The sequence below is a fragment of the Falco rusticolus genome, chromosome 8, assembly GCF_015220075.1.
Source record: "Falco rusticolus isolate bFalRus1 chromosome 8, bFalRus1.pri, whole genome shotgun sequence".
NCBI classification, from domain to species: domain Eukaryota; kingdom Metazoa; phylum Chordata; class Aves; order Falconiformes; family Falconidae; genus Falco; species Falco rusticolus.
In genome coordinates, this window is record NC_051194.1 from 44,028,888 (window position 1) to 44,040,800 (window position 11,913).

General features: G+C 40.1%; 1 protein-coding gene across 1 annotated transcript; it reads left to right on the top strand.

Annotated features, from left to right (window-relative positions):
• The first annotated feature begins 60 nt into the window (after positions 1-60).
• KLHL41 (kelch like family member 41) lies at positions 61-10,215 on the top strand. Its single transcript, XM_037397362.1, has 6 exons — positions 61-2,300; positions 4,935-5,092; positions 5,185-5,292; positions 6,279-6,464; positions 8,243-8,389; positions 9,235-10,215. Exons 1-6 carry the CDS (start codon positions 1,191-1,193, stop codon positions 9,344-9,346), a joined length of 1,821 nt encoding a protein of 606 aa, XP_037253259.1. The 5' UTR covers positions 61-1,190; the 3' UTR covers positions 9,347-10,215.
• Positions 10,216-11,913: the final 1,698 nt, after the last annotated feature.

Here is an 11,913-nt window from a genome sequence, read left to right on the forward strand (position 1 = left end):
TCAAAGAATATTTTACTATGTGGGTGAAAAGCATTCTCTATATGAGCAAAGTACAGTCCTTCATCAGGGTATATTAAACAACTTAAAATTTCAAATTTGTTTGATCTATATTACCACCTTGGATAAAAATCTAAATGTTCCCGGTCTAAATTATGAAACCTTCAACACATGCATAATTTTCCTAAATTCACATTCACTTTTCAAACTACTTGACTGATTTGGGGCTTCTCTAATTTAAATTCAACACATTTTTTTTAAAAAAATTACACATACATTGAATAATGTTAATATGGTGGATTACACATTTTTCATTCTCTGTTCTACCTTTCTTATGTACTGTTTTCAGTTTAGTTTAACAGCAATTAAATATAGCATTTCTAGTATAGTCAAATCTTAAAAGCACGATAATGTCTACAGATGATTTAAAATGAAGAATGGGGTTTATTAAGGCGGGTGTGGAGACTTAATTTGAAGTTATTTCTGAAAGCAGAATTTTACCTGAATAATGTATACGTTACGTCTAAAGAGTAGGGTTTTGTTTACAAATAAATATAACCAAAGGGATATGAAGAAGAAGCTCAAAAGGAATTTCGAAGTCTTATTATCAATATCTGAAGAAACGGCAGATGTGATATGGGTATGTAAAAAATATTCTTAGATCATAGATAATTGATGCAAAGTTCTAGAGGTTTTTTTACTATCTTTATGACTGTAGCAATTAAGCTATTTTGAAAAAGTGAATGGTAGTTGCAGCTGACAACTTGATTAATTAATATTTCTATTTCAGATTATTTGGTAACATCATATAGCTCATAGCTGTCTCAGCGAGGGTCAGATTCTGCTGTCCTTACTCATGTCAAGTAATTTCTTACGTTGCATGTAATCTCATTGAATCAATGTGGAGAATGATGGCAAAACTTGACGGTAGTGACTAAAAGCAACAGTTGCTTCTTTCAGTCTTCAACAGCTGTGAGAGCAACTCTCTTTTTTTTTTTTTTTTTTTTTTCCAAACCATCCATCCTAAATTCCGACCTGTAAGAGTATGTACCTATATTTAGCTAGTGAGATTAAATTGCAGAGAGGCTTCAGGCAGGACAAAGCACATTGGTCTGCCTTTTTTACAGGCAGACCTTTGAGCAGGCAACAGCTAAAAGCTTTCTGCTCCCTCCCCTTTCCCAAGTATTTGCGAAATGGATTCCCAAAGGGAACTCACTGAAGAGCTTAGACTTTACCAATCCACCCTTCTTCAGGATGGCCTCAAGGAACTCCTTGAAGAGAAAAAGTTCATAGATTGCTCTCTAAAAGCTGGTGACAGAAGCCTGCCTTGCCACAGATTGATTCTGTCAGCATGTAGCCCTTATTTTCGTGAGTACTTCTTATCAGAACAAAATGAAGAGAAAAAGAAGGAGGTAGTTCTAGATAATGTTGACGCCAACATCCTGGATATGATTGTCAAATACCTTTATTCAGCAAGTATTGATCTTAATGATTCTAACGTGCAAGATATTTTTGCTTTGGCCAGTCGCTTTCAGATCCCTTCTGTGTTCACTGTGTGCGTCTCCTATCTCCAGAAGAGGCTTGCTGTCGGTAACTGTCTGGCTATCCTTCGATTAGGTGTCCTGCTTGATTGCCCAAGACTCGCATTTTCTGCCCGTGATTTTGTTTCAGATCATTTTGTGCAGATCTGCAAAGAAGAGGACTTCATGCAGCTTGCCCCGCATGAACTTATCTCGGTTATTTCACCTGACAGCTTAAACGTAGAGAAGGAAGAACTGGTATTTGAAGCCGTAATGAGATGGGTGCGAACAGACAAGGAGAACAGAGTAAAGAGCCTGGGGGAAATTTTTGACTGCATACGTTTTCGTCTTATGCCAGAAAAATATTTCAAGGAACATGTTGAGAAGGATGATATAATTAAAAGCAACTCAGACCTTCAGAAAAAAGTAAAGATTATTAAGGATGCTTTTGCTGGAAAACTGCCTGACTCTAGCAAAAGTACAGAAAAGTCAACCAAAGGGGAGGTGAATGGCGATGTAGGAGATGAAGATTTACTGCCTGGCTACCTAAATGACCTTCCCAGGCACGGCATGTTTGTGAAAGACCTCATTCTTCTGGTTAATGACACTGCTGCAGTAGCTTATGATCCTCTTGAAAATGAATGCTACCTAGCGGCTCTGGCAGAACAGATTCCCAGAAATCATTCCAGTATAGTCACCAAACAAAATCAGGTCTACGTTGTTGGAGGACTGTATGTGGAAGAGGAGAACAAGGATCAGCCTTTCCAGTCATACTTCTTCCAGGTATAAGCTTTATAATTGTTGGTGCCATAATGTGTGCTTTGTAAGAGTTACTGAAAAGCGTTCTGAGTCTACACAAGTGAGTTGTCTAGTCTCTCTGTACGGTCGATGGAGAGCAGTATCTTTAGAGAGCTATTCCTGTCTTGGAGAGAGAAATGAAACCAAGGGACCTGCATCTTCTCTTTCATGAGCAAGCCCTTGGTGAGATCTCAGAAAAGATTAAAAGGATTACTACGTTATATCTAGGCACCAGCTTTCATTGTTTTAAGGCCCAGATTTTTCATGATGCAGGTGCCTAAATTTAGGCCTAGCAATGTTTTTTGTAAAATATCTTTTGTGAATTTCTGTTAAGTTCCGTCAAAGTTGAGCTCTTAGCTGCTTTAGACTGAATGTCTTTCTGGTTTTGCATCTGAATATTTTTATGACAGCAGGAATGTGCGTATTTCAAGTGCCACGTTTGTCACTCAAGTTCCAGAAGTCCTTTTGTCACATCTACATTTGAAAACCTAAGAGCATTCTAAAATATGTAATTTAGAGGTAGAAGGTTGTTTTCTTGGCAAACAGTCAATGTTCAACTGAGGGTGTAATTTTATAACTTGGTAAATCTGTATAAATAATAAGGCTGATTAATACAAACTAATTTCCACAACATATTCAGAAAAATTAGAAAAAATACGATTTGGCATGGTTACACCATGAACTAATGATGTTGTGTTTTTAGCTACCTGGCTACATGCTTTGGGGGATATTTAAACTATTTCACGATGAATTATACAATGTGCTGCCAGCCATACCCTGCCTTGAGGCACATTGGCCTAATAGAGTGAAAGCAGGTCCTGTGTCAGTATGAAATAAAGCAGAGTGATAAGCAGTGCTAAAATTTTAAAGCCTTCAGGTATTAAAAAATATAAATACTAAGTGTTTACAGGAGTATGGCTCACTGTGGTTTCACACACAGTGAAAGAGTTGGTTTCAGGCATTTTTAGTATCTATGAGAGGGAAATCTTAGTCTGCTAGAGAGGGATTAGCACTGTTTCATTTCCTTATGTAGGTGTAAACCATTAATCACTGAAGTGCAGAACTTGTTACAAAAATATTCTTCTGATAGAAATAATGTGTTGATGTCACAATGTGTATAATCCAGAACCGCATAATCTTGTCAGGCTACTACAAAGGGGCCTCTGAAAAACTAAACCTCCAGACTGATATAAAGTAGGATTCTGAAAACTTCATCAATTTGTAATATGTCTGCATCCATCCCCTGAAATCCTGCTCTCTTGCTTGTCATCTGTAAGTTTGGTTGCCGCTTCTTCTGCCTATTATTAAAATACTTGTCTGCGTTACCCATGTGGCTGTTGTTCCCTCTAAAATGTTAACGTGGTGCCAAACCGATTTTCACCTACTGATCTCCCCTTCTCCACCAGTGAAGCACCTGTTACCATTTTATTTGCTAACTAGCAACCCAGGAGAAAACAAGGCAGCCACTGGCTCAAAAATGCATGACTGGTTTATGCCCTATCATCAGTAGATATGTCATCTTCAAGAGTGATTCACTAAGCATGCTGTGATCTGTGATGGGTACATCTTCTCCTCATTACACCACCCAGATCTAGCTACTGGGGCAATCCACATCCATGAAGATGAATTTCTGTGTGGAGAGCTGGACTCTGGAACTTAATTTTGGAAAAAAGATGTCACTGAGCTAAACCCAGATCTGATTACTTTACACTTTCTCTTGCTTTCTATCAAATGCTTTTACACTCATGCAAACTCCCATTTTACCTTCCTTTCCTGTACATTGTGAAGGAAATCTTTATGCAATAAAAGAGAGAAAATATTCTCTTTGAATGTTAGAGAGATTCGGGTTCAATTTTAAGTTCTCAGGTCAAAAAAAAAAATTAAGCACCGCTTCTAGGAAAATATTGTTTTGTTTGTTTTCTTTAGTCCTCCTGCTGCTGCTTCTCCTTAGGTGTTTTCAGCATACCGGATATCAACTGAGACAGCCGTGGGAGTACTTCAGTGGGGATGACACTGATACTGTTGCCTGCCTTTTTTGCTTAGGAGTGAAGTTTTCATTCATTGTGCTTTCAGAGCTCCTAGGAGTTTTTGAGAGTATTTGTAATGAAATACCACCTTTTCTGCTCTGGAGATTGCAGAAGACATGTCTGTACCGTTTGCCATTTTCCTGACCAGTAAGAGGAAAGGTGTGAGGATGTCTGGCATCTCTCATTGTAGGGATGAGCGTGACAGCTAGATGTGAAGGTGTGGGATGGTAGGAGTGTCTGCTCCCTTCAGGTGGGGAGAACAACTACTTGTCAACATGGGATAGGGAACCCAGAGAGTAACAGACCTTTAAACAAGGAAGAAGAGCTTAATAAAGAGGCAGAGAAACTCTGTGAGGATGAGTACATGCAGAGAGAGCTAGCTGTGTGGTTTTGTCTCGGCACCATGAAGCACGTGTGGGTAGAAGTCATCGTTGATTAGCTGCACTGAGGGAAGGGGTAGGGCGTTCGGGCAAGCAGATGAGCTGTTGAGAGGCTGTGAGTGCAATTAGACGGATTTTGTGGAACAGTGTTCGTTGTATGAATTTTTTCTATTTTGCCTTCGCTAACACTTCCTGTTCTGATGCTCTTTCAGCTGGATAGCATCGCTGGTGAGTGGGTTGCCCTTCCTCCACTGCCGTCAGCCAGGTGCCTCTTCGGGCTGGGAGAGTCAGACAGCAAGATCTATGTGATTGCAGGCAAGGACCTTCGCACGGAGGAGTCTCTAGATTCAGTATTGTGCTATGATCCTGTGTATGTTTAAAATTTAATTATGCCCTCCGATAGCATGTAAATAGCCCAGTGTTAGTTGGAAGAGCCTAATGGTGAAATTTTTCATGTTTCAGGGCAATGAAATGGGGCGAGATCAAAAAACTACCCATCAAAGTATATGGCCATGCTACCGTCTCAAACAATGGATTGATATATTGTCTTGGTGGAAAAACGGATGATAAGTGAGTCTCTAAGTCTTTTCATGACAATTTCTTAACATTTGGTTGGTCCTGTGTCACAGACTCACAGAATGGTTGGGGTTGGAAGGGACCTCTGGAGATTGTCTAGTCCAACCCTGTGCTAAAGCAGGTTCACCCACAGCAGGTTGCACAGAGTCATGTCCAGGTGGGTTTTGAATGTCTCCAGAGAATGAGACTCCACAGCTTCTCTGGGCAGCCCTCACACTCTGAAATCAGGGTTTCCCTTTTTTACATCTCTAGATTAAGGTTGCTAACAATATGGCAGAAGGGAATGCTTTATGGTATATAGGACATCTTTTTCATGAGAAAGTAAAATTGCATATAAATTGTAATCCCAACTAGTTATTTTAATGACCATACTTGTAAGGCAAATTTTACTTGCGTTGCAGACACATATAGTAATACATAGCTATGAGGACCCTCACTGAAAGCATTATTTCCTTCCAGAAATACTTTGGTGCCATAGAGTTACTGTGTCAGTGTTTCAGATTTTCTGACCTGTGGTGGTTGTTATATCTTAATGGGTATAACATAAGGAAAATCAAAGTCTTCACTCACACTGAGCACATGGTGGTAATTTTTCAGTGTTTGTACAGGGGACATTTAATATACAAGCTTGTCATACCAGCCAAAATAGTACCGTAATCTTTCTTCTGTAAGCTTTGTCACACACTCCTCCACAAACCCGTCTGAATACAATGCACAGGGAAAGGACATTGTCTTTCTCCTGTAAGGTACGCTGAAATTTCTGCCCTGTGTAAGCAGCATTTAACGTTTGATTTAGTTCTATGGATGTGATTAGTGCTTTGTAGACATGCAGAGATTCCCAGGTTAGATACAAGAACAGATCTCATGGAGAGGAAAGAGGTGTTCTACATAAACCCACACAGTCCACTTCAGCTAAATCTCGCTTGGAACAAGCCAGAAGTTCATTAGAAATGATCGCAGATTTTCTTTTTCCTCCCCAGGAAATGCACTAACAGACTATTTGTATACAATCCCAAGAAGGGAGACTGGAGAGATCTGGCTCCAATGAAAGTGGCTCGCTCGATGTTTGGAACAGCTGTCCATAAGGGCAAGATTGTCATTGCAGGTGGTGTCACTGAAGAAGGCCTTACTGCATCTGTTGAAGCTTTTGATCTGACCACCAATAAGTGAGTGCAGTATTCAAGCTATTTTTAAGCAAGTGGTTTATCATCTGGGCTTTTAGGGGCTCTGAGGTGAGTCACGATGGTGCTCAGGTGCCTGTGCTCCCACTGAGACACTTGGTCTGCAGTCACTTCTTTAGCACCAATAGCAGCTCAAGAGCCTGCACCTCCGCTTGTTTTTCCTGCCCCTACGCACGTTTTCTGTGCTAACGTAACTCACTGCAAACATGATCAGAGAGTTCACAGTGAATGACCCACCCTCTAATTTTTTATTTTTTTTTAAAGTCTGATTACTTTCCCAACTTAGTTGACCACATGGTCACGTGAGCAGGTGTGCTGGCATAATAGGGGAGAAGTGGAAGAAAGGGGCAAGGGCCGCACAGTCTAGTTGAACCAGCACTGGCACTAAGCATGAAACCCCAGCAAGAGAAACCAGATGCCTGAACAGGAACAGCTGAATGTCCTTCGGGTATGTGGCCCTGTGGTGTCTTGCCTTTCACTTACCTTACCACAGAAAATACCATTTACCACTAGTTAGTGACAGGCAGATAATTCTGCTTGTTTCTTTAACATGAAAACTCCAGGATTACTTTCAATTTTAAGTCCATGCTCTGAAATACTATAAAGAAAAAGTAGTAACAGCAGAGAGCAAGTCATACCTGGAATTAGCTTGCTTATTTGGTCCAGAGACTTCCTGATGTTCTTCCTCACAGCCAGAATCTTTTGCAATTGGCATCCCTTGAATGTTTATGATTTTCTAGGAGTTTACACCTTCTGTATCTGTCTTTCTACTCTGAATTTTCCTTTTTGTTATGTTTGCTGCTCCTCCTTCCTATCATCTTATTTACAGAGTTTATTTAAAATAATGCCAGTAAAGCTTTATTATGATAGCTCAAACATGTAAGTGGTTCTGGATGCACCTCTTTATTAATAATCACTTCTATTGTATATAAACGCATTTGGCTGTGCTGTCTTCACTGACAGGTGCCATTAGCAGCCATGAACCTTACAACAAAAGCTTTAACTTAAATGTATGCTATCCCAAAGAGACTTGCTTATAAAATGTAACAACACAAATGTGAATTGTGCAAGTAGTAATCCTATGAGGGAACTTTGAGCTTTACACCTTCTATAGAAAGTAAAGGTTATTTTGTTACCATGATGTTTGGCACGTTCTTCTCAGCCATTGTTCATTGTGCAGCCTGTGGTCTGAAAAATCTGCAGGTTCTTGTCTTGGTTCACTCTGGTTTTTTCCAATCAAGTCACACAAGCAAGAGAGACAAATTCGTCTATTAGTTTTAATGTTGACATTATCCAGAAGTGCGATGTCTGTATCTTCTGTATGTTTGTACGTATGAATTGGCAGAGCACTTGAAATTATGCTAATGAGCTCCATCTTATATATGCAAATTAGTATGTTGATGCCACTTGAAATGGATATGCATTTTGAAAACTACAGGGGAAAAAAATGAGAGTAGCTGGGGAACAAGACACCTGTATGAAGCCTATTACTGACGATGGGACCAGGCGACCTGTAAGAGGTGGTCTCTGGGAAGAGATGTCATCACGGTGTAATTCTGTCACTTAAGACTCACAGGAATTTCCTGTGGGGATGGAGACACTGAAACTCATCGCTGATTAATCTCAGAATTTTTTCCTTTTACCATTCACTCAAGTGATCCTTGGTACCTGAATTTATGTCACCCAGAGGTGTATTTTAGTGCATTCAGTGTAGAATATTTCTCACGTGTTTGTTTAACTTAGGTTTTTCTTTTCATCTTTAGGTGGGAGATTATGCCTGAATTTCCCCAAGAGAGAAGTTCCATCAGTTTAGTCACCTTAAGCGGAGCTTTGTATGCTATTGGAGGCTTTGCAATGATTCAGCTTGAATCTAAAGAATTTGCACCCAGTGAAGTTACTGACATATGGAAGTAAGTTTAAAGTTAATCACCCTTTCCTGGTGGAAAGCTGTATCAAAAACTGAGGTTTGTAGACACGGGAGGGTAAAATTAGTTCTCTGTTTAACTCGAAATGAACCACAGCACAGGCTGTAAAGCGCTTGGTGACAGATAGAAATGTTTGTCAGAAAGTAACAAATAAACATGAGATTTGTATCTAATTACTACTTCCAGCTACTAATAATTTGAACAGTCTGTGTCATAATCTCCAGATTCTTTTATTCTTTTAAAGAGAGCAAGTTGCCATATCTCTTGGCAGGTTTAACCCTGTAAGTGCACCATAAAAACATTCTCTGTTTTGTGACATTATTATGCAGTAAAGCCTATATACATAGAGGTTTGTACATCTTCGTGTGTTAATAGTGAAATGAGTAATTGTTTCAAGAGATCCAGAAATCCTTACCTCCTAGATTTATTTGGGTTTAATCTAAATCACAGTACTAGTGATGAAACATCACATCTCTGCTATGACTCTTCAGTTGCTATGGTAAATTCAGGAGTTTTAACTGGCAGGATAGGAAGGATTCCCATAAAAAACACCTTTATGTGCAAGAATCTGACGGAATTCAGAAGGGATCCTTAAGACAAGGAGGAAGCTTTTACAGGAGTAACTGAAGTATGACCAGGAGAAGAGCTCACATGTGCAAGAACATTTCTGTTCTGCTCTAGAGGACAAAAGCAGCCTTTTGTGGCATCCTTCAGCACGTGGTTGCTACAAGCCTTTGCAGCATGTGGACTATCCTCCTTTTCGTGTATTTGTGATGAAGCATCAAACTCAAATTTTAAGATGTTCTGACCCTATTTTGTTAAATATGCAGGTATGATGATGAAAAGAAGGAATGGATTGGCATACTGAAAGAGATCCGATATGCTACAGGAGCCTCCTGCCTCGCTACACGCTTAAACCTCTTCAAGTTATCAAAGCTGTAAACAAAATGCTGGAAAATGTGATATGGGGAGGGAGTTTTGATAGGCTCTTCTGGTTTTGTTGCATGAAAATGTCCCCAGACTGTACAGAGTTTTGTAGCAGCATACTAGTTATACTGTTAACTGTTAAACAGTTCACCTGTCTGTCCCAGTCTTAAGATTTACTAGCTAACCAACAACTGAATTTTTGCCAGTGTTTAAAATCCTGAAGAATTCTAACTAACGTTGATTAGAATAAATGAAGATTTCAGAGAGAAAGAACTCCCATTTTTCACTCTGTGAAATTGCCAATAAAACTAGTTAAGACTTCCTTACGCTCAGGCAATCCAGGATATTGGTGGCTTATATTACAATGCCCGTGACTTAATTAAATGCAACTAGCAGGAAGCTAACTTTATTCTAACTGGCTGTTTGCACAGTCCAATTTCCCCCTTCAGCAATATATGTAGATCGTGCATTCTCCAGCCGTATCTTGAAAATATTTCATTAGGGCCTTCTAAAAATAATTTAGTCTGGAATATGAAGTGTATATTGAAAACAAAAGTGGGCTAACAGCCAGAGCTATACTAGTAGCCAGATGTGAGGAAAGAGAGACAAGTGCATAAGGTTAATAACTCTACGTTTAAGCTTCTGGTAACAAGGGTTTTCCACTTTTTTATGCTTTTATATTTATTTCCCAAAGTGAGTATTTTATGGAAGTTTTTCTCAAGAGATCTGAGGTCATAGACAAGCATTCATGAAAAAGTCCTAGAAGACTTGCTAATCAGCAAATACCTATAGCAGAGAGGACTTTTACATCTAAAAGTAATGTTGATGCATTTTGATGTTGAAACTTTGAACAATTAAACTTTGTTTTTAAAACTGTAAAAGTATCACGTGCTGGTGTCTCTTTTAATGATCTGCTCATGATCACTATCATATTGACAGGACACAGATTTCTTAATACAGCCTTTCCCCAGAACAAACCACTCAGTCTTCTTAAAGTAGAGCATGCCCACCCGTTTTTATTTAGTGTATCTTCAAAGGATTTCTCCATTGAATAAGGAGGGTGTCATAAATCTAAAGGATGTCACAAACCTAAATCTAATGACGACCAATACAGCAGGAAAACTGGGAAAGCAGCCCACCCCGCCTGACCGAACAGCACTTCCAACTATCAGATCAGCCCTTGCATTGCCCTCCTAGGTGACAGAAGTAAACGTATGGCAAAGGCACGGCCGTCGCAGCTCATTTCAGTACGTTACTGTACGCTGGTACTTAATCTGTGGGACATCTGTTCTGTTTTCCCCTTTAGTACCCAAATCTTCAGCTGTTCTTAGCATCTTTTCATTGGCTCCAGTTACATCACTGGTTTACACCAGCCCATCTGCTCTAACACTTGCTGATTTAATTCAGAAAGAATGGCTGCAAAGGATCAAAACCAGCACATTTGACTGAAATACTCGTCTATCGCTTTTCTTGGGTGCCCTTTCTGAATCCACTCGTAGCAAGTTTTAATCCTCTTCCCATTGTCAATACTCATCCACACATAACTTGAAGATACTGGGCTTAGCACAGAGTGGCTGATGGCTACCTGAAAAGCAGGGTTCAGCTCAACGCGTGACCACCCACGACTGATCACTACAGCCCCCGCCACCTTTCTTACGCTCCAAGGTTGCTCCCTGAAGGCCATCTGTACAGAAGCAGGGTTATGCAAGAGCCCTCTGATTTGTAGCTCACCTTCTGAGATCCTAACCTCTATTTATGATTGTCTTCTCCATTTCATACAAAATATAATCTGCATATAGTCGATGTGCTGTGTCTTCAATGATGTTTCCTCAAAGCACTCGTCTTCTGTGTACTGGAGCCCTTGTCCATTTGATAGCATAAGCAACCATCTACTAGTTTTTTCAGTCATCCCAGAACTGTGACGGCTGCCTCAGAAGAAAAGCACCTTGCAGCTTAGATCAGTTCTGTCAGTTTTCCCCTGGCTTTTCAGTAGTGTCCTGCTTTGTATTGAGTTAATAAAAATACCTTCTCCTACTACTGAGTAGTTTAAAAAAACCCCAACGCAACAGCCAGGTACATAACGGTCAATCCAGAAATGCAGTTGCTGACCTCTGCCAGGTTTTAAAGGAACTGGCAAAAAGAACATCTATTGCTTCTACCAAAAAGGCAGGAAAACGCCCGTATGTTGTGTGTGAGAGATGGGCAGAGCTAGCAGTCGTCACGAGGTAACGGCAGCTGTGGTCACAGCATGGCTGCTGCTGAAAATGGGCTGATCCGCAGAAGTACAACTGCTCTACAGTTACTGCTCTGCAAAGAACCTTCTCCTGGCTCTTCCACTTGTTCCTTCTCCATCGCAGTACCTTATGCCTCTTGACACAAACCCTGGCTGAGCACCATCACGGGAAGCCTAGTAACACAGATGGTTTTGCAACACGATAAACCAGCAATATTTTTCACCACCAGTAACCAAGGTTGTTGTCACTCTCCAAAGACTCTTCTTGGTCTTGATTCTTGGTTTCAATTTTCAGCTTAATTTGTTCTTTTGTACACTGTCTTATTTACAGAACAGGCAGGTTAGACAG